The sequence below is a fragment of the Monodelphis domestica genome, chromosome 4 (assembly GCF_027887165.1).
Source record: "Monodelphis domestica isolate mMonDom1 chromosome 4, mMonDom1.pri, whole genome shotgun sequence".
NCBI lineage: Eukaryota > Metazoa > Chordata > Mammalia > Didelphimorphia > Didelphidae > Monodelphis > Monodelphis domestica.
The window spans coordinates 33,753,883-33,776,223 of NC_077230.1; the positions used below are offsets into that span (position 1 = coordinate 33,753,883).

The 22,341-nt window shown below is 33.9% G+C and overlaps 1 protein-coding gene across 1 annotated transcript; it reads left to right on the forward strand.

The window, feature by feature from the left end:
• The first annotated feature begins 2,810 nt into the window (after positions 1 to 2,810).
• Positions 2,811 to 22,126, forward strand: LOC103097992 (uncharacterized). Its single transcript, XM_056826336.1, has 8 exons — positions 2,811 to 3,383; positions 5,407 to 5,527; positions 7,259 to 7,952; positions 9,752 to 9,834; positions 16,233 to 16,320; positions 18,333 to 18,543; positions 21,771 to 21,860; positions 21,996 to 22,126. The coding sequence occupies exons 3-8, from the start codon at positions 7,932 to 7,934 to the stop codon at positions 22,109 to 22,111; spliced, it is 609 nt and encodes a 202-aa protein (XP_056682314.1). The 5' UTR covers positions 2,811 to 3,383; positions 5,407 to 5,527; positions 7,259 to 7,931; the 3' UTR covers positions 22,112 to 22,126.
• The last annotated feature ends 215 nt before the right edge of the window (positions 22,127 to 22,341 follow it).

Genomic DNA, 22,341 nt, shown 5'->3' on the forward strand with positions numbered 1-22,341 from the left:
CCACTCTGCCTACTGCTGCTGTCATAGAGCTAGAGAAAACATGCTTTTTGATGTCAGCAATAATTCACATTAGCTGTTGGGAGTGGAGCTATGTGGCAACGTGAGAGTGGTTTGGGATCCTGAGTTGATTACATTAAAAAATTCCTTTAAAAAATCTTTTTCTCAATACTTTTCACATTTACATAAAAGGTTTTTATTCTTTTTAATTTTACATAGTTACAAGAGCCTTAGTTTAAAAGCCCTGGTTCACTTAAAAAATAAAACAAACAAAAAACCCTTACCTTCTCACTTAGAATCAATGCTGTGTATAGTTTCCACAGCAGAAGAGTGGTAAGGGCTAGTCAATGGGGTTTAAGCGACTTGCCCAGGGTCACCAAGCTAGGAAGTGTCTGCGGACACATTTGAACCCAGGACTTGGCTCTCAATTCACCGAGTCACCCAACTGCCTCCAAACTGGTTCATTCTTGAAAGAAAATTGAAAAAAGTTACTTTTCTTTTGATGAGTTACATGAATGATTCCAGTCATCCAAGTATCCCTGAAACTCATAAATTCTTTTAGATGGTTTCTGAGGAACTGAAGCTAACATGAGAAAAATGTTCCCTAGAAACTTACCCAGTCACCTGTGGGGAAACAATAACAGCAGATTCTAAAGAATGCCAGAAAAAGGAGTCCATGAATTTGTAAGAACACATATTTCTATATATATGATATGTCTGAGGAAGCAGAGACAGTTCTGTACTTGCTACCTCTGGGCTAAGCCATATTATCCTCCTTGAGGGCTGGTTGTTTCTCTCAAGCTCGGTGCCCACCATAAATACTTGTTGGCTAACTGGATTGATAAATGGAATTGTTTACACACTCGTTGCTAGGGGAGCTTGTTTTGAAACTTAGGAAGTAAAATTATGTAAGTCTCAAGAAAGAGAAAGAAGTCTAAATATTAAATGTTTAAAGGTGGTAAAATGGAAAGATTGGTAGGCCTAAGCTGAGGTATCTGTTAACTTTTACTGCTGCTTTTTGACTGCTGGCTGACCATTCTGAGTTTCAAGGCAACTGAAGAGTTGATTCAAAAGAAATGACTGGTGGTTCCCTTAAGAGGGCCAAACACTCAACAGCCAATAAGAGATCATAGAACATAGAACAACTGTCAGGTTACCAAGGAATCAGGACGATTATAAATAAAGGGAGGAGACTGGGGAGGTCATTCCTGCAAAGGAAACCAAGGAGGTAGGATGTGTTAAGGGTTGGAAGGGTGGCAGTTTGATAAATTGTGGAATTATTTGTTTTAGAGTACTTGCTGGGGAATTCTTTTTGTTGTGGAATGGTTTGATATGGAATTGGTGATTTTTGATGTATACATTTTTAAAAAATATTGATAAACAGAATCCTAAAGGGGATCTCAGAGATTTTGTCCATTTTCAAAGGAATTGAAGATTCTTGAGGAATCTATAAATATTATAAAATACTATGGCAGGTTCCAGGGGGAAAATATATCCTAACCAATATCTTCTAACGTGTTTTCTTTTTTATTTTAATTCTTTCTCTTTTTAACTTTTAAACATTACTTCATGTTTTCTGTTTCATATGATTTTCACAATTTTGGTCAGTCCTCTAGTGAAAAAATATAAGAATATTGGGGAAAGAAGGAGTGGGATAAATCGTGGAAATTCATCTTTATATAAATATTTAGAAACAGAAACCAATCTATATGTATGTACTACATTTAAATAAATATATATAAGTCTGAATATAAAGATTATATCCAATTAATATCAATTATTAATTAATGATTATAATTAGTAATTGTCACTAATCAGTAATTGATTAATTAATGATCATCAATGTGTAATAATCAAAAATTAATCATTGGTTAATATAAATTATTTATTATAAATCACTAAATTATTGAATTATTTTATTTTTATTTATATACATTTAATTAATTTATTTATTTTTAATAAATTTTATTCTTATATATTTATATATTATTGATTAATGGTGATTGATATTAATTATTTTATAGTCATTATTATTAATTACATCAAACAATTATTGATTTATTTCATGAATTAACATTAACCAATTATTATTTGATAATGTTTAATAATTAATATTAACAGATTATTGATGATCATCAATTTATCCTTAATAAATACTTGTTTAATATTAAATAATAATGATTGTGGAAAATAATAATGAATAATGATCATCAATTAGTATATGTCCCTAATTAATAATTGATTAATATTAATTATTGATTATTAAATTATTGTATTTTAGAGTATATTTAATTAATTAATTTATTTTAAATACATTTTCTTTTTATATATGTATATATAAATATATTTTATTCATTTTTGAATTTAATTTATTTATTTATTAATTTATTTAATTTAACTTTTAAATCAATTTAAATAAAGTATTTATTAACTTATTAAAATAGTAAAGTATTAATCATTAAATATTGATTGATATTATTACTAATTAATGACAATTGCTAATTGATTATTATTAATTAAAATCTTTTAGTATTTATTATTAATTAATTAACAATAATTAATAATTGATTCTTAATAATAAATATCAATTATTAATTAATGGTTGAGAATTAATAGTCAATTAATAACAATTATTAATTAATAACAATTATTAATGATAATCAATCAATAATTGATTATGTAATAATTAAATCATTATAATATAATGTGTTATGTTGTATAAATATAATAATATGACAGGATAGGATAGGATAGGATAGGATAGGATAGGATATAATCATTATATTATAAATTCTGATTAATTGAAGATAATAATTTATTAATGATCATTAATAATTAGAATTCATTAATTAATATTAATATTTAATTAACATTAAAGGATGGTTTTAGAGTATAAAGAAAAGAATGTTAGTCAATGTGCCTTGTACCACTTACCATAAACATTAATTAGGCTATAGCAAAATTGTATATACCTTTAGAATTCCTCCCCTTCCATTAGGTATAATGCTGATTTTCCCCCCTCAAATTTAATCAACATACAGGAGTAAATTTGAACATATGAGATACATTGTGAATGGAAATATTATTCTTGTGTATCTTGGGGTCTAACACTAAGATAAAAAGAATTTTTAAGGGGCGTATCAATTAATGTCAAAAGACTGATCAAGAAAACTAATTTTTCTAAATAAAATTAACACACCACTGTACTTTGAAATTATTTATATTTTGTTGCCCATGCACTTAAATTTTTTTTTAATTTTTTTCAAGTAAAGATCGAATATTTTCTTGTTCAAGAAGCTTGTTGATAGCTTTTAATCTTCTCTGTGAAAAAATGATGCAAAGAAGAGTCCAGAACCTCGATTTATTTTCTTGTCAAATAGACAAAGGTAAGCTTTAACTATAAAATTGCTTATTTCATACATGTATGCCATTTTTCATCAATTTTATTTTTATTAATTTGTTTTTCACATCAATAAACATCAAATCTAGAAAATATTAAAAATATTAGGAATAATTCCCAAATGAAGATTAAGGAGTGTAAGTTTAACTGATTAATATTTTTGATATTATAACTTTTAAAATAATTTCAGAAAGGTGAGTTATAGTAATAAGGCACTATTTCCATTGATATTCTTGTCCTTGTTTAGTGAAAAATAATATGATAGAAGATGATCTAACCATACCAGATATCAAAGTGTATTATTATAAAGTACTTATCTTCAAACTAATCTATTATTGATGAAGAAAGAGTAGTGGATCCGTGGAATAGAGTAGGTACACAATATGCACAGTAGAAATGACTTTAGTAATGTTGTGTTTCTTACATGCAAAAATCCATATTTTAGGGTCAAGAACTCACTGGGTCAAAAACTGCTGAGAAAACCAGAAAGCATTTTGGCAGAAACTAGATGTAGACCAATGCCGCACATCATGTATCAAAATAAGGTCAAAGTGGCATTTGATTTATGCATTCAGGGTAATGCCAGATTTAAATTAGGGGGAAAAGAATTATCAAATAAAGGACAGAGAACATTATAGGAGGTGCAATGGATCATTTTCATTACCTTTAAAAGTTTTCCACACAAAACCAGAGGGAAAGAAGAAAAATGGGAAAAAATTTAAAGATCTGATTAAGGCCTCATTTCTCAAAGATATAGAGCACTGGATCAACTTTATAAAGAATACAGGTTGTTCCCCAATTCATAGATGCTAAAATTATATGAATAATCAGTTTTCAGATGAAGAAATAAAAACTGTCTCTAGCCACATAAAAAAGCACTAAATCACTATGAAGAATACAAATTTAAACAACTCTTACTTTTCATGCCTATCAAATTTTCTTAACGAGACAGGAAAGGAAAATGAAAAATGTTGGAGGTGATGGGGGAATATTTGAGACACTAAGGTACAGATGGTGGAATTTTGAACTGATTCATCTATTCTAGAGAACAATGTGGACATATGCTCCAGGAGCTATACAATTGTGCATATTCTTTGACTTGGCAATATCACGACTAAGACAGTATCCCAAAGAGATTAGAAATTTTTAAAAGATGAAAAATATGTCCCTTTATGTACAAAATAATTTATGGCAGGTCTTTTTTGTGTTGAAGAACTTAAAATTTCAGGGATAACATTCAATTGTGAAATGGCTGAAAAATTTGTGGTATGTGATTGTAACAATACTATTGTGCTACATGAAATGATGATTAAGATGATTTCAAAAAACCTGGAACACTTATATGAACTGATACATAATGAAGGGAGCAGAAGCAGAACAATGGGTGCATGAACAGCAATGCTATGCAATGATCAACTGTAAATGACTTTGCTATGCCCAGAAATACAAAGATTGAAAGACAGTTCTGAAAAACTGAAAAATGTTATCCACTTACAGTGGAAAAGGTGATGGAATCTAAATGCAGAGCAAAATATGTTTTTTTTTACTTTATTTTCCTTTTTTCCTGGTATGTTTTATTTCTCAACATGATGAATGAGGAAGGAAATATGTTTTACATGACTGCATATGTATAATCTTTATCAAATTGCTTACCTTTTTAATGAGGTTGGAGACCAGGGTGAGTAGGAAAGAATTTGGAACTTAAAATAGATTTTATATGTCCTTAGAAAAAATTTTAATTATTAAAAATATTTTAATGTGCTTATATGCTGAAAGGTAGAAAGTTCAGCAAAATCATTGGTCTAGGGGAGACTGTAAACAGAGTCAGATATATATATTGTTAATTATTAAGGAAAAGATACCGGTAAAGTATAAGTGGATGGCTTATAATTCCAGTGCAAAGCTAGAGTGACCAGGCCAACTGTACTGGGAGGAAATTTTGTTCTTACTGTTGCTTCAGATGTTTTAGGCTTTCATTATTATTACTATTATTATTTTTGTATTTATAGGGGACAACGAACTGGGGCTTTGTACTTGTATCTTCTTTGATCCAGCAGATGAGGATGGAAAGGAACCAGGGGTTTTTATAACTGAAATTATTGAAGGAGGTGCAGTTCACAAACTTGGATGGTGAGTTTGGTTTTGTAATTTTATAAGAATTGACTTTGTAGGGAGGATTTAACATCATTCTAAAAAGGGCTAATATTGTAAACATGGAAAGTGACTACACAAATAAAATCTCTGAAAAATATAGAAATATCAACTTTAAAAATATTGTCATGACCAAGCTAGTAAGGAAATGGAATTGGCTTGGAAACAAAGATTCTATAATTCCACTCCAACTTGGTCTGTAAACTGTGACTTTATTCTTGATCATTGAGAAGGTCTTTAATAATTGCCATAATGAGCCCATTGTAAACATGTGCCCAGCTATTTCCAAATCAGGTCAAATTAACAAGTATTTATAAATCTATACCATTCCAGAACCTGTGCTCTCCATGAAGGGATATAAAGAAAGTGGGAAAATAGTTCTTGATTTGGAGAAATGAAAAACTGAATTGACTAGGCAACAAACAAATTACTATTGTGTGCAGAAAAGATCTATACTAAATAAATGTGAGAAAATCTGGGTGTGGGGGATACTTTGGTTGTATTAGAAAAAATGGTATCCATGAGACACTGGCAACTATCTTCAGAGATTATTGAAATTTGACTATACAATAAAATAATTCCTGAATTGAGAGAGGGCTTCCTAGATATAGGAATGTAGGAATATACATTTAAAATATTACTATAAACTGCCCAAAGTGAATCCTTGAGAAAGGAAAAAAATAAGAAATGCAAATAGGTTGCCAAATCATAACTTTAACCTTGTAAGAATTTACTATGCAACTGAGGTCAAATGGTACCCTCTATGTCCTTGCTCATGATGTAATTTTGGACTTTAAAATAGAATTCTTCCTGAGATGACACTCTGTTACATAGAACTGAAAGCAAAAAACGCCATCAGGCTTTCTGTTTCAAAGCCTGAGGCTCATTACTTCTTCATCCCCAACTCACTTAGCCCAGATGGTTTTAGAATTTTTTCCTGCTTCCTAGATTGTAACAGAATTGATTTCTTTAGCTGCCCATCCTGAATATCCCAAATAAATGGTGGAAATTTTCTCCTCTTAACCTCCCAAAGTTGTTTTCTTTTCCTCAGTTTCTATGATGACATTTATCTGTTTATTATCACCCAAGGTCTCTACAATAAAAATATCAACTAGAAGTTTCCGTCTGAATTATCGTCTCCTTACTCAGTCTTCAGTCAGTGGGGCATTGTCTGATACCTCAGAAGAATCATTTGTTTTAGTTTCTGCAGATCCTATTGACTTTCTGAAGAATATTAAAATTGAAACAATACTCTGATAATTGTTTGGAGGAGGGCATCTGTGTTTGTGGATGATTTCTCTTGGATCCTTCTCACTGTGTTTTCCAAGATCTGCCAAAGTCCCTTCCTTTTTCAATCTCATTTCATTATTGAGACTTAGCCAGCTGGAAAGGCTTGGAGTACAGACTCAGTTATGAACACTAATCATCCTTGAAGCCCACTTAAAAAAAATCCAGGGAAGAATCCCCAGACAGGCTGCAGGGTAATGAAATTATTGAGACACACCAGCCCTCTAAGTCCTCTGATTAATTTGTAGAGAAGTGGTGACTGAAAAATTTGTAAGTGGCAACCATTATACTAATGGTATGATGAGTCATTGAAGTCTATCTCTTAAATTAGTACCACATCTTCTAATCATACACATGCATTGGACTTTTAGGTCATAAAAATCTTCAATGTAATTTTAATTACTATGCAATTCTATTTTTCAGTATCCGTGTATTTGACCAGATTATTAAAATAGGTGACATCAATCTAATTGGATTGGATGAAGCAGAAATCATCTCTACTTTTAAAAAAATGGACGATTCTCCTTTCCAGTAAGTAAATTTTCCCACATTTCTTTAAGATGCAGAGATTGCTAGATCATTGTTTTTGATTTGGAAATTTCTTTAGCAATGTGTTCAAACAGAAAAATTGGGGAGAAAGATAGCCTAATTAACATGTTTAAATAATTTCTCTTTTTGTCTTCTTTTGCTAGGAAATGACCCTCTTTTTTTTTTCTGTTCAGCAGTTCACAAGACATTTTAGGACCCATTTGCACCTTCCTTTCTGAGTACTCTATCACATCTCAAGCAAACCCTTGATTTTCGTTTGCATTTATTTTTAGTTAATGAATTTTTATTTTCTTGGCAAATAATGCTCCTTGAACCTGAAGAGGTTTTTTTGTTTTGTTTTGTTTTGTTTTGTTTTGTTTTTGTAAGAATGAAAGCTTTTAGCTGAATTTCCCCATTCTGCTCTTTGCATGGCTATGTCTTAATCCAAAGTACATAAATTAAATGTGCATATTTTGTACCTAGGATTGAAATTGGCCGCGAACCACCTGAAGTCAAGTCAGAACTTATCGAACTCCTCGAGTTGTCAGAGGAAAGGAAGAAATATTTTATGGATTCGCTCATAGTACAGGTATTATGTGAACCAAATAAAAAAATGCAGAAACGCAAAATTCTTTCTTTTTTATCATAACAATATTAAAATAAAATTTTTGTTCTTTAAAACGTTTCCTTTCCTACTCTTCAGTAACTTCATCTTAATTTATTACATACTTTTTTATTGTTGCTCTTTTATGCAATTTTATCAATGTCTCTGAGATTTACATTCTAATCTTCTCTGATGCACTCCAACATTCACCACTGAATTATCATTTGTAGTATAGAGAATGAATTAAGCAAAACTGAACAATAAATACAGCAACTGAATCTGATAGTTTTGCTCCTTTCTGAACAACGGAGATATATACATGTGTGTATGTGTATGTATATTTTTATATCTCTAGCTTTTGTCCCAGTCTAAGATTTTCCATTACAATTAGTCAGAGGATGGCAATCTTTTAATGCTGCTTTAATTTACCTTAGTTTTAAAGAGCCTTCTGTTTCTGCTTACTTTACATTATTTAATATGGGTTTTTTTAATGTCTTGTAGAATTCTTATTGTTAATTTCAAAAACTTAATAATATCTCATTATATAATATATCACAGCATTTGTTCAGGTTTTCCCAAATTAACGGACACTTTGTATTCAGACAAAGAATGTGTAAGTGTACACATATTCCCTTGATTTCCTGCCTTTGATGACTTTGGGGTTTCACTTCTATTCTAGTTGCATTGATTTTGTTCATGTTAAATCTTTCTCAGTAGTGCAAAATTCCTATTTTTTCTTTTATTATGATCACAAACCCCCTAGTTTTTCACCATCAATATGCCTCACAAATATTGGTCTAAGAGGTCTTATTCCTGTTGTTTTTCTAATTTTGAATGCTGTATGGGTATTGGTTGATATTAAGGTTGTATATGCAACTTGAATTCATTATGGTAAATTATATAGCCCTTTCCTATTCAAACCTTCATTTGTATCACATGATTTCCAGTTTTTCTCAGGCCTTCCAGAATACAGAATCCTTCCTCTCTCATTTTTGTTTTTGGGTTTTTGAACCCCTGGATTGCCGAGTTAATTATCTTCTGGGACTTCCTCATGGTAGAATATTTTATGAACTCTTAATTATTGTCAAGTAATCCTGAGTAATTTTATTAATTTTGAAGGTTCAGTTTGAGGACCTGTTAATTTTAGACCTCTTTTATTATTCTTGTTTTTAACATTTCCATTAAGATTCCTTTTCACAACAATCTCTGACCAACAATCTTTTTTTTTATGTCTTTCTGTATCCTATCTCTAAGGCTTTCCCCAAAAGGCTGGTCTACCAATCTGTAAGCCCCTGGAGGTGAAGGAATGTTTTATCTTTATATCCCCAGGACAATACACGGGCTTGCACTTTTTAGATGCTTAAGAAATTATGATTGAATTAGTTGCTCATGTTGTTATGCTGATGCATAAGCAGGCTCTTGCTTTTTATTCTGTGCTATTTCGCTAGATGTTTTGGCAAACTCTTTAAAATGTTTTACTATAATTTTGAAATGACCATCCTTCCTCTAATAATGATAATGTCTTTGGAAGAAAGATCAAAGAATATATTTAATCTTTCAAAGTGTGTATATGGGTATATTGGTATATATTTCATTTTGCAAAAAGTATAAAAGTATTTACTACTGCCTCCTTAAAACCTCTTTCCTATCCAATTATGAAATCTTTAAACATTAGCACATTAGGAGAGTGGATTTTGTTTGTTTATTTTAAGCATGTTCTTGAGATTTCTTAGCTTTAGGCCTATATTGTAATTACACTTTCTAAACATTTTCTCCATTTAAAGGAAAAAATTAGAGATATCACTATTGTGAGAGGACAAGCAAGTATTTGTAGAAGTCCAAGAGTACCATGGTACTGGATGGCCAGGTATATATATATATATATATATATATAGGTATAAAGATATATATGTAAGCTTTTATTGAGTATGTAAACTAGTGGTTTTTTTAGACAAAACTTAGTGAAAGGTTAATAATAAAATAACAATATGCTTTTGCCTCTAAATTCCATTTACTGGGAAGATTTCCAAATTGGAGACTCAATTTAAAAAATGTATATATTCAGTGGGTTTTTTGGATAATATTTTCCTGATGAGGAATGGCCTCATCATTTCTGGCTTATAAATATATAGAATGCAATAATATAATGCATTAAAATAAGTAAATATCAGGAATAGAAGAAATCTGGAAACATCTTGATAAACTTTGATGTATAGCAAATAGAACAGATAAAAACAAAAACAAAAAGAATGTTTTTTTTTAACTTTACCTTCTGTCCTATAATTGAAGCTAAGTGTTGTCAGTTCCAAAGCATAAGAGCAGTAAGAGCTAGGCATTGGGGTCAAAAGACCAGCCCAGGGTCACATAGCAAAGAAGAACCTGAGGCCAGATTTGAATGCAGGACCTCCCATCTCCAGAATCTCTCTATCCACTCAGCCAATTAGCTGTTCATGAAAATATATTTTTTGTGAATCAAGACAAAAAAAGGTCTAGAGAGAGCATTGGATAAGCAAAAACTGTTAGGCAGAAGAATAGATTTAAAAATGTTATTTTAGAGTGTTTCACTGACTCCCTATTATGTAAATTCATGTTCAACATAAATAGCACAAAAAGGCTAGAGTCTCCTAAGCATGATGATTGTTCCTTAGGTTACTAAAAGTGTGGAATCAAGCATGAAACTCCCTAGGTTTCTTCAAATGGACAATATATTTTAGACTCTTCATACATCTAGTGATAATGTCCAGTTCTGATTGTATCTCTCCAGGACTTCTTAAATATTGACACTGTTTTAGTGAAAAATTCAGAGTTTTTTGCACTCATTGCTTTCTAGCATTATTGAACATATAGAAGGATGAATTTTTTCAAATATCTATGGTCACTCCAAGATAGATGCAAAGTTAAGACAGTGAAGTTTCCTAGAGTCACAACTTATTGTCATATTGTTGTTCAGTTGTATAATTCTTCCTAGGACACTCTTCAGAGTTTTCTTGGAAAAATACTAGAGTGGTTTGCTATTTCCTTCTCTAGCTCATTTAACAGGTGAGGAAACTGAGGCAAACGTGATTAAGTGACTTGCCTAGTGTTACAGTGTTAATAAGTGTTGGATTTGATGACTGAATTTTAACCTAAAAGATGAGACTTTCCTTACTCTAGGCTTGACACATCCAGTGTGCCACCTACCTATCCTTGCTGCCATTAATATTCACATTTTTAGTTGGATTACCTAGAGAAAAGAGTAAAATATAACTCAGCTGTGTGCCTGTGATATCAAATAGGGATAGGAATTTCCCAAAGAAGTATAACAGTGACAAAGGGTTGTAAAGTTTAAAATTAGTGGTTGGATGATGATTATATGAAATTATGTGATTGCCAGTACTTATTACAACTTGAGTCAGAATTTATTTACAAATAGAGAGGAAACAATAAAGAAGAGAAATGTAAGGGGGATGGAGAAGTTATCTATCCTATCAATCTAAATGCTTTTCTCTGGGTCTGCTTAATCCAGGAAGAGATTAATTAGCTCTAACCAGGAACCTTGCAGCCTCCTCCAAGATGGAAGTTAGTCTCTCTAAAATCTAGGAGAGGGATCAGCCTTTTACTCACCCAAGGGAATAATCCTAGAGTCAGAGTCCAATTAGAAGCGTAGTTCCAAACCCATGATCCAAGCAAGTCTCCAGCAAAGCTCCCTTGAAGACTATCTAAGACTATCTCCAGAAGACAATCTCTTCAGACTATCTTCTCAAAGACAATCACTCTGCCCTAAAGAAGTTCGGGGTTTGCTTTTTATGGTGACTTCTTGTCCCCTCCCCTCTTCTCAGGGGTCAGTCACAGTTTCCAAATTGTCTAGCACTGCCCATGGGGCAGTATGGGTAGGATCAACTTTTCACCTTCTGAAGGTTAAATTCTCATCAAAAAGATTCACAGATTCCTGGCTGACTGAGGTGTGAATTCTCTAAGTACCTTGCTAGATTCTCATCTAGTACTAAATATAGTGTTTCATCTTTTGTTGGTACAATTTAAAAGGAGACAAAGGAGAGTTAATCCTCTTTTTCTGTCTAGTGAAGGTACTAAATAGGGGTACTTAATAGTGTTAACTCAGGATAGACAGTAAAGAATTCCCTTTTCACAGGATACTGGGGTCCAGAGGATTGGGATGATGCTGTGTCCTCTCCCTTTCCATTAAGGTCTTTCCTGTTTTCGACCTAAGCATGTAATGACTACTTTAGTCTTGGGGAGACCAGACCACTTGAAGGAAAGATCAGGCATTTATCTCAGTCTTTGCTTCCTTTTGCCTCTACCAGGTAGCTCCAAGGAAAATTGAACAGAAAAATTTGGTCAAATAAGGAAGTGCAAAAGTACTTGATCTACTCTGTGAGACAGCTATGTATTTCCTCTTCATAAAACATAGGCTTAATAAACACAGGGTCTGAATGCAGTTCAGGCTCTCTGGACCTCTGAAATTCAGAATGTTGATTTTATGCAGAACACAATAACCTCAAGACTGATGTTGGATCATTTATGTAGGACAGGCAGTTAGAGGTTCAAGTTTGCTGAATTGAGCCCTAAAGATCTTGTGTCCACATGGAAAAAGCTGCCAGACTCCTAGAGTGGGGAGGACAGCCCATCCTCCTTCTGTTCAGGAGAGAATTATTTGCCACATGCCCTAGAGTCATGATGGTAAACCTCTGGCACATGTGCCAAAGATGGCACAGAGAGACCTCTCTGTGGACACACATATGCCTTCCATGGCAGAGTTAATTACTAGAAAGGTAGAAGAACTTGGGGTAGGGGGACTGCTCCCTTCCCCTCTCTCCACTGTGCATCCTTACCCCTCAGTACTCACTCCCATTCCTGAGTGGAGTGCTCAGGCTACTCTCCTCTCTTTCTCCCTCCCCTGTCTGAGTAAGGGCAGAGGACACTTGGTTGCTGGGTGGCATGGTCTCTAAAAGGTTCTAAAAGGTTTGCCATCACTATCCTAGAGCCTTTTTGGTGAACCTATAGCAGGTGTGCTGGAGGGGCTGCTCCCTTCCCCTCTCCATGTGCACAAGGACAATTCTTATATCACTTGCCCCTCAGCCTAGCAGTCAAATGGGAACATTTCCTCCTTCCCCTGTCTGGAGTAAAGTCAGTTGTTCTTACATGCATCGTGAGGGTTTCAGTTTGGTCACTTGCTCTCTAAAAGTTTTGCCATCACTGCCCTGGAGAATCAAAGGAGGTGATGCGATAACACCCCACACACACATACCTCCTCCTGTCACAGCTCTGAGCATGTTCCATCTCCATTATCATGACATTTATATGAGAAGACAGTCAGATAGACAGGCAGACATAGTGCAAAATTCATTATTCACATTTGTTCTAAATGCAAGTTTAGGCCTTTCTTGAACCTCTAATATGAGAAAAATCACAATTCAAGAGAGCTGTGATTACTTCTGTTACAATGATTGGGAGAATCATGTGGCATAATTTTGGAGTTGTGTGTTTTTATTTTATCTTTAGAGCTCATTAAATAATATTTGAGTAAGTAGAGATATAGGCTAGATGTATAATTTCATTGAAATAGGGAATACTCATGTGTATAGTTAGAAAATCTTGAAACCCTACTACATTACCCAGAATACTTTTCCCTTTGTGCACATTTGAGTCAATTCACATAACTGTTTATAAGTTCTGTAGCTCCTCTCAATTGCTCTCTTCTTTCATGACTGGTCCTGGGTATCGGTAGTTCTTTTATTTTAGTTATTAATTAATAGAAGTTTAAAAATAAAATTTATAGAATATTAATTTTAATCTTTACATTTTGGTTTACCACAAAGAGAATTTTCAAATATTTTTTTAAGATAGAATAGATAAATTTTTTCAAGCATGCTTTTCTGCCAGCCCACCTGCTTTCCCCACCATCTGTTTGAACCAGCTCTCCTCCCACTACTGCTGCTGCCACCCACCACCAGATCTTAGCAGTGGTTTCTCCTCCCCCTGCATGCTCTTGGGAAGAGTGCTCAGCTGCAGTCTCCCACTGCTATTTCTGATTCAAGTTTCTGCACAGAGGGTGAGATTCCCCAATTTTTGGCCAGTCTTTTCCCCACTCCAGGTGGGTTTTTGAGCCTGTGCTAGCTATTTTTCAGTGAGGAAAAGTGACACCATGCTATTCAGCCCCACCCCCTTCTAGTTTATAAGCTGAATTTCTTAAACTGACCCTTGGCACCCAGCTTGCAACTCAGGATTTTTTTCACAGGAAAGGGGACCCCTCTGCTGTTTTTTTTTTTTTGAGGGCACATTAACACAAATCAATGGATTTTAGATTTTATTTTTCTGCCTCCTACCCAAAACATCGAGGACTAATCTTTCTTTCATATGAAAATATGCTATTGTTCTCCCTTGAAGTTTTGCCCTTCTTTGAGTTTACTCTTTAAATAAAATCCATTCAGTCTTCCCTTTTTTTTTTTGGAGGAAAAATGCTTTTACAAAGCATGCTAGGAACTCTCACAGAACAGTTTGAATTGCTTGATGTCTAACTAGTGCATATTAGTTCTTGTTTTTTTTTTTACTAGCAATATGTATTTGCACTGCATATTTCCCATTTTGTTTGCTTCTCAAGAATATGCAACAGGCTAGGGGGCAGCTGGGTAGCTCAGTGGATTGCAAGCCAGCCCTAGAGATGGGAGGTCCTAGGTTCAAATCTGGCCTCAGACACTTCCCAGCTTTGTGACCATGGGCAAGTCACTTGACCCCCATTGCCTAGCCCTTACCACTCTTCTGCCTTGGAGCCAATACTCAGTATTGACTCCAAGAAGGAAGGTAAGGGTTTAAAAAAAAAAAGAATATGCAACAGGCTAGACTGCTTAAATTAGAGACCAAACTGAAATATTCTGACAAAATGTTATGAGGTTCAGATGTGTACCCCTGGGGTTCAGGAAGGATACCTTTGGAAAGAATGCAAGACTCCAAAACTTAGCTTAAAAACAAAAAGAGAAATTTATTAGTTTAGGAGGCAATGTTGAGAATGGCCAGGAGGATAGCAAGGTGGAGCAGCAAGATGGGGAGCAGTTCCTTGGGAGGACAGCATGAAAGGAAAGGCTGCTCCCCTAAGGACAGCATAGATGGAAAAGCTGTCCCCCCAGACGACATCAGTTCTGGGGATTTTATACTCTTTACAACAGATGCTATGTCATGGTGTGGACATGACCTAGAGTGTTAATAATCACTCAGGCATTTGGTGGGGTTGAGGTGGTCATCTGACTTGGGTCTGCCTGGAGGCATGAAGATTCCTTAACAAAAAGATATCTTGAGATATAGCCTGATAGGATCTTGGTGTAGCCTGGAGGTGTGTCTCTCTGTCCAAAATAGTTTGCCTGAGTTTCTGGGGGTACAGTGCCCATGTCAAAAGTTTTGATATTCTTAAATATTCTCAACACACAGAGTAGAGAATCCTGCCCATTGCTTCTATCAGAAATTTCCGAGTTCTGACAAATGAAGTGCAAATAGTTAATAAATAGTGCGGAGGGGAATGAACTTTAAAAGAGATCTGGAAGTTTATTGTTTCTTAACTACTTTTAATTTATTAACCTCCATGAGAGTAAAAGAAGTCTATTGGAATTGGAGAAAAGGATTTTTGACGTCCCTGCCTATGTCTTTGTTACGCTTATTTTATTTGCTGATTGCTTGTGTTAAGAGTTAATTTTTTTAAAGTTCATATGTTAATCTAATCAATATCTTTCTGATATACTGAATCATTTCAAGCTAATGTTTTTGCCTATTAGATATATTCTATTATATTGATTTTTGTACCTTTCCCCTCTGACTGTACTGAAGAACATCATTATGAAAGCCCATAAACACCTTTTTCAGTGGCAAAATCATAACTCATTAGGGATGTGCTGCATTTGTCACATAGATAATGATGGATGGACTTCATCAAAACTGGTTACAACTTGTATACAACCTTTAGAGAATTTAATGAGCTAAGAATTTCAATTGCAATTTTAAGAGGTCTACAGAAATTACTTTAGATATCTAGGAGATTTCTGGAATGATATTTAAAATATATATGCATACATATATTTTAAAAAATGTTGAACTAAAGGTAGAGAACCAAATAGATGTTCCTACCTAGCCTAGAAAGGCTAAGTGACTTGCCCAAGTTAATACAACTAATTAGTGGCAAGTTACAACTAGGTTCTAGAACTAGAACTTGAGTCCAAATCTCTTTAATTCCAAGATGGTTTGATTGCCAGTTGTATGAAACTGCTACCTTTTCTTCCACAGTGACCTGAAATTTGTTATTGGGGCACTGAAAATATTAATAGAAGAAGATCAGGGATGTAGAAAAAACATCCAAGCTATCTTTGAGCAGGTAAGACAGCACAGTTCCTCCCCATTAATCAAGTTTTATTGAATGTTAGTTGTGTTCACAGTGATAAAAGTGGTGGAAAGCAAAGCAGTCAGTGTGAATGGTGCCCATAATAATGCATGAAATAAATGCTTCCTATTTCATTCATCCATTCTTTTGATCAGTCCAAACAAAACTTTTCAATCTTACTAAAACTCTTCTTGGCCTAAGAGGACTGCTTTATGAAAGGTGAATTGACCAAAACTCCCATATCACTACTCTCTGCCTAGTACTACTTATCACTCTTTAGAAAATCCAGTATGGAAATCATTTGGGAACCCCAGCCTACTACTACTACTAATCCATGAATTGTGTCTACTTGATCAAGAGAAAGGATCATCGGCTGGGGTATCCTTCTTCCTTGCTTCCCTTACTCCATTGCAGCTATTAACTACTCTTAGGTCTTAAGATGTGAATCAGTATCTTTCTTCCTTCTGAAGTGAAGAAGGCCCACCAGGCTTTTTTTATTATTATTTTCTCTGTGAATGTGCCTCTGAAGTCTGCTAGAATGTAGGCCTTACAATCGATTTCCCCTACTTTTATGCTATCATTGTAACTACTAATTGAAGTACCTCTGGATGTGTGCAAAATGCTGCTAAGCGCTGGAGACATAAAGAGAAAAAATGAAACATTTCCTGATCTTGAGACACTCTTACTCGATACTCTAAGTGGAAAGTACAACATTTAAAATAAGGTTCAGCTGAAGCACAAGATGGAATGCTTCAGAAGTCCTGGGGTCTCAGTGGTAGAATGGATGGAATGGATAGCAAGAGCCATTTGGCAATGATTTCACAAAGATTAGTTAGACTGGTTCTGCCATCTATCACATCAGTAAATTCTTTTTGTATTTGAGGATTAAACCCAGTGTCTCGGTCACATATTATCAAGGCTTTCCTGTTGTTATTGGATAAAGTCTAAACCCAGTACCTTCCATACTCTGACACCAGAGGGTTCCATACTTAATTCCCAGAGTACCATGACATAAATTTTTTATTATATATAATATATATATATGCATATATCTATATCTATATCTTTGTAGTCATATAAATCTTATATACCCAGAGCTTAGCTGAGGACCAGAAGACCAGACATGGAAGAAGCTCTTAGTAGTGAATATCATTTTTCCTTTTTTCTATACGCATGTAAATCTGTGTGTCAGTATATACATATATATGCACATAAATGCATGCACACATTTATTTATATATGTGTATGTGTGTATGTGTCGATATCTATACCTCTATCTAAGGCCAGGTTACTTACTCATCAGACCTGCCCTAACATTCTTCTAGTTTGCAAAAGGGCTTGTCACTGTAATTTCTCAGCTATTATGGTATTTCCACTGACTGTTTTTGAACATCTCTTGGAGTCCATTTTACTAAATTACAATCCTCCTAGAAGCAGAAACTGTCTTTCCCCCTGTATATACAGAACTATGCAGGAAGAGAGGCTTCATTTTGTAGTGTTAGGAAGTGATATGTATTGAAGTGGTCCCCCTGATGTCCATCCTGGATGTCTGAAGCTCACCAGGTCAGTAACATCTTACTGCTTTTGGCAGCTTCCTGCAACTAAATGGCAGTGAAGGTGTCACCTTGCCTTGAAAAACACAATTCTTAGCTGGGAGAGCTTTTAAGCTTTGGATTCTATCCCTAACCTCATTCCTATCTACATGCCTATCTCTTTCCCTCTTCCCATTCCCATCCATGTCCCCATCTCAGTTCCCAAACCTATCCCTGTCTCTAATCTCATGTAAATCTCTCGTCCTATCCTGATTAGTTTTACTCAATAGCTACTAGTCATGGAATTTGTGCATATGTTTTTGAATGTAATAGATCTTAAGGGGTCATTTGAGAATAAAGAGGTCAGATAAGTGGCTAGCAGGAATAAATGAGATGGTTGTGACTGTTGGAGAGGAAAAGGATTGAATAGCGTGTAATTAATAGATTTATTTTGGTTCATTTGGTAAATTTCAGGCTAACATTTTTCAAGACAAATATAAAGACATGAACACATACAAAGTGAATATGGAACAGAAACCTGATGAATCAAATAAAGAAGGCACATTTTTACCATTGGCCCCAGAAGAAGAATTATTACTAGAACAATTTAAAATAAAACCTAAAGAGATAAAAAATGAAGATTTATCACCAGGGCAATTATTAGCCCAAGGGGATTTCAATTCAGGTAAGACATATATCCTTGCTCAAAACATTTGACCCTAAAGTTTTCTGATAGAAAAGAGAAATTTGGAACAAATGTTTCTATCACTCACCGAATCTCTGGTCTCTATTCCTTTTCCCTTCATATCTCTAATAATCCTTTTCCCTTCATATCTCTAATAATGAGAATGCCAGCTGCTTTATAAGGCTTTCTCAACTATTGGTGATCCCTCTCTGGGTGATTGAACTATAAGGGACCTTGGAAATATTCTACTATAACATTTTAATTGCTATAGAAATCTATCCTATATGTATGTCAGAATGTCATTTAGCTTCTGCCTCAAAATATGCAGTGATAGGAAACTCATTTTCTCAACATCCAGGCCACACTATTGCTAAATTACTTAAGCTTTTAGAAAAGATTTCAGTACAATTTTATTTTGCTCATGCTTTTTTTAATAATTTAGTTGTATTCCCTTCTTTTGAAATAATACAGAAAAAGATCTTGTTCCTCTTTCCCTATTACTATCTATCTGACATATAAAATCAACTTATTATCCACCTAAGTTTTTTTTAATATCTATGATCATGTTTAGACTGAAGACAATCTTTATATGATTTCTTATTACATCCTTGGGACATGGTTTTGGTTAGAGTCTATTATCCATCCTACTTTAATGACATCCATTTTGGTTTATCAACGTTCTGTTGGTCTCATTGCAACAAAATCTTTTTTTTTTTTAATTCAATTACTTATAGGAATAATTTTGGCCATTTCTTTTGACATTTTAAAATTCAGATACCCCCATCTCCCTTTCCCTACCTGAGGGGGTGAAGAATCTGATATAGGTTATACTCATACTATCATGTAATACCTATTTCCATATGGTTCCCATCATGATAGACACATAACACACATATTCAATAGAAATCTCATGAAGATTTATAATATAACTTATAATTTATAATATAACTATTATAGTGGAAGATGTCAAGTTTTGATCTACACTCAGATTTTTTTTTTGTAGCTTCCTTGACCATTGATAGTATGTTCTTCATGTATTACCTTGGAAGCTTAATGATAATGGTTTAGTCCTTCACAGTTGATCATTGTATAATATTTCTGTTATAGTCTCTAGTTATAGTTGTTCTGCTCACTTTTTCTGAATTCATCCTGTTCATTGTTCCTTATGGCATAATAGTAATCCATTACAACCATATTCCACAGCTTGATCATTCAACCACTAAATAATGGACAACCCCTCAGTTTCCAATTCTTTGCCACTATAAAAAGAGCTGATAATAATATTTTGGCACAGTTAATTCCTTTTATTCTATCTTTGATCCATTTGGGATCCTGAACCTTTAGTGAGATTGTTGTATAGACCTTTGGGTATTGTTTCATATAAGTCTCCAGAATGGTTGTATCGATTCACACTATCACCAATGAATTTTATTAGTGTTACAATTTTCCCACCTCCTCTTCAACATTTATCATTTTCCATTTTGGTCATGTTAGCTAATCTGAAGGGTATGAGATCATTTTGCAGAGTTGGCTTAATTTTCATTTCTTTCATCAATAGTGATTGGGAATTTTTTAAAATATGGCTATGTAAAGTTTTAATCTCTTCTGAGAAATGCCTATTCAAATCCTTTGACCATTTCTCAATTGAGGAATGTTGTGTATTATAAATTTGACTCAGTTCTCTTTATATTTAAGAAATGAGACTTTTGTCAAAAATTGCTATAAATTTTTCCTCAGAATTTGTTTTTTCATTTCTAATCTTAAGTACATTTGTTTTATTTGTGCAAAACCTTTTTAATATAATGAAATCAAAATGCCCTTTTAATCAAGTATGCCGATGATTTATTTATTTTATTTTTTCATAAAACAAACTATTTGTCTTATTTTATTAGTTCTATGGTTTTCTTACTTTCAATCTATTCATCCCTTGCTTGATTTTCATGATTTCCAATTTGCTGTTTAATTGAGGATTTTTAAATTTGTCCTTTTCTAGGATTTTTAGTTGTATCACCAATTCCCTTATGACCTGCTCTTTTTCTACTTTACCTGATATAAGCAATAAGAGATGTGAATTTTCCTCTAAGTACGGCTTTGGCTACATGCTAAAAAATTTGATATGTTGTCTCCTTATAATCATTGTCTTTAATGAAATTATTGATTGTTTCTATGATTCATTCTTTGACCCATTTATTCTTTAGGCAAAAATTTGTTTATATCTATCATATGCCATACTCCATAAATTTATTTATTGGCAAATAGAGAAGGTTTCCTATTTTAGCTATAAATATCACTTGTATAAATTGTTCATTAGAAAACACCTTTTTCCTGGGTGCCATCCATTACTTGCATTCCTTTTGCACTGTGAATCTGTGAACATTTGGAGTATCACTGTCATTGCTAACAGAAGGAAATCTGGTTCAGCCTTATGAATCTGATATCTGGAAGAATGAATACTGGTGAATTGAGCAACAGTTTGAAAATGAATGCTGTACTTCAGGGGCTGACTTTTTTTTGGCTGCCAAGTACCAACAATTAATATGATTGTTGTTCAGAGAATATTAGAACCTCTAGTGTGAGGGCTTGCTGAACGCTTTTCAGGGCTGCTTATCTACCTTTGGTGTCTAGTTGTCACTTAGCTCTCACCTGTGGTTCCAAGAAGTTGTAGCATGTGGAGCAGCCTGTTAAAACTGAACAGATGGGTTAAGTTAGGTTGATATCTACTCCAGGCTTGTGAATACCTCCTCCTGGAATAGGTTGGATGAGAAAATTTGCTTCAGTAACCATGAATGTAGCTGAAGTAAGCACTGTGGAGTGCGTAGAGTTTGGTTGGACATCTAAGACACTAAAGTCATTTAGGTTCAGTGTCAATCATCTAGGTTCAGTGTCAGTCATCCAGACTTTTGTCTTGCCAAAGGATTTAGATGATTCTGCAAGAAAGAGTGAGGCTGACAATTTTGTGCAACTCACTTAAATCCAATTCATACACAAGTGAAGATATTACTCTGTGATGTCACTGGTACTTTTCAAACATAAGGATCACCACCACCACTGCCAACTGATTAATCAACATTTTTGACTGTCTCATCCTTTTAAGTCTTCTTCAATCTAGCTTTACTTGTTTTAAACTGCCCTTGCAATGGGACTAGTATTTTCTTGGTAGATATCCTAGATCATCAGTCTTAGAAGGAACCTCAAAGACCACCCACTTTAATCCCTTCATTTTGTAGGTGAGAAAAATGAGGCCCGGAGAAGATATTCAGATAGTTACCTTCCCAGCGGTGACTTCATGGCTTCTGGCTCTAAAATCAAGGCCAAAGGTAGGTCCTTCACTTTATAAGATGTCTAAGCCTTGGTCAGCAATAGTAACCAATGAAAGATTGCTGTTGTCCCTTGCTAATCCTAGTAAAATATTTGTGTACTGTTGTACTCATTGAATTATTTATTTTTCTTAGAGACCCAAATAAAAAAAGAAAAAGAAGAAGAAGAAATAGTAGTGGAGGAAGAGATTATTAGCACTGGAAAACCTACAGAGGGAAAGCCTAAAAAGAGATTTTCCTGGTTCCAGTAAGAGATGTACTTTTTATATATGGATAACAATATTCTTAATAAACAAAACATTTTATTTCTCCTGGAATTTACCTCTTTGGCTACTGTTTGCTATGTTTTTTTGCCCCTTTCTACAAAAGAACATTATTTATATGAATTTTCTCAGTTGTTCAAATCTTCCTTTAATGGGTGCTGGCATAGAGTAAAGGTGTCAAATTCACAGTTTATGGATGTGACCCAGAGAGATCCATT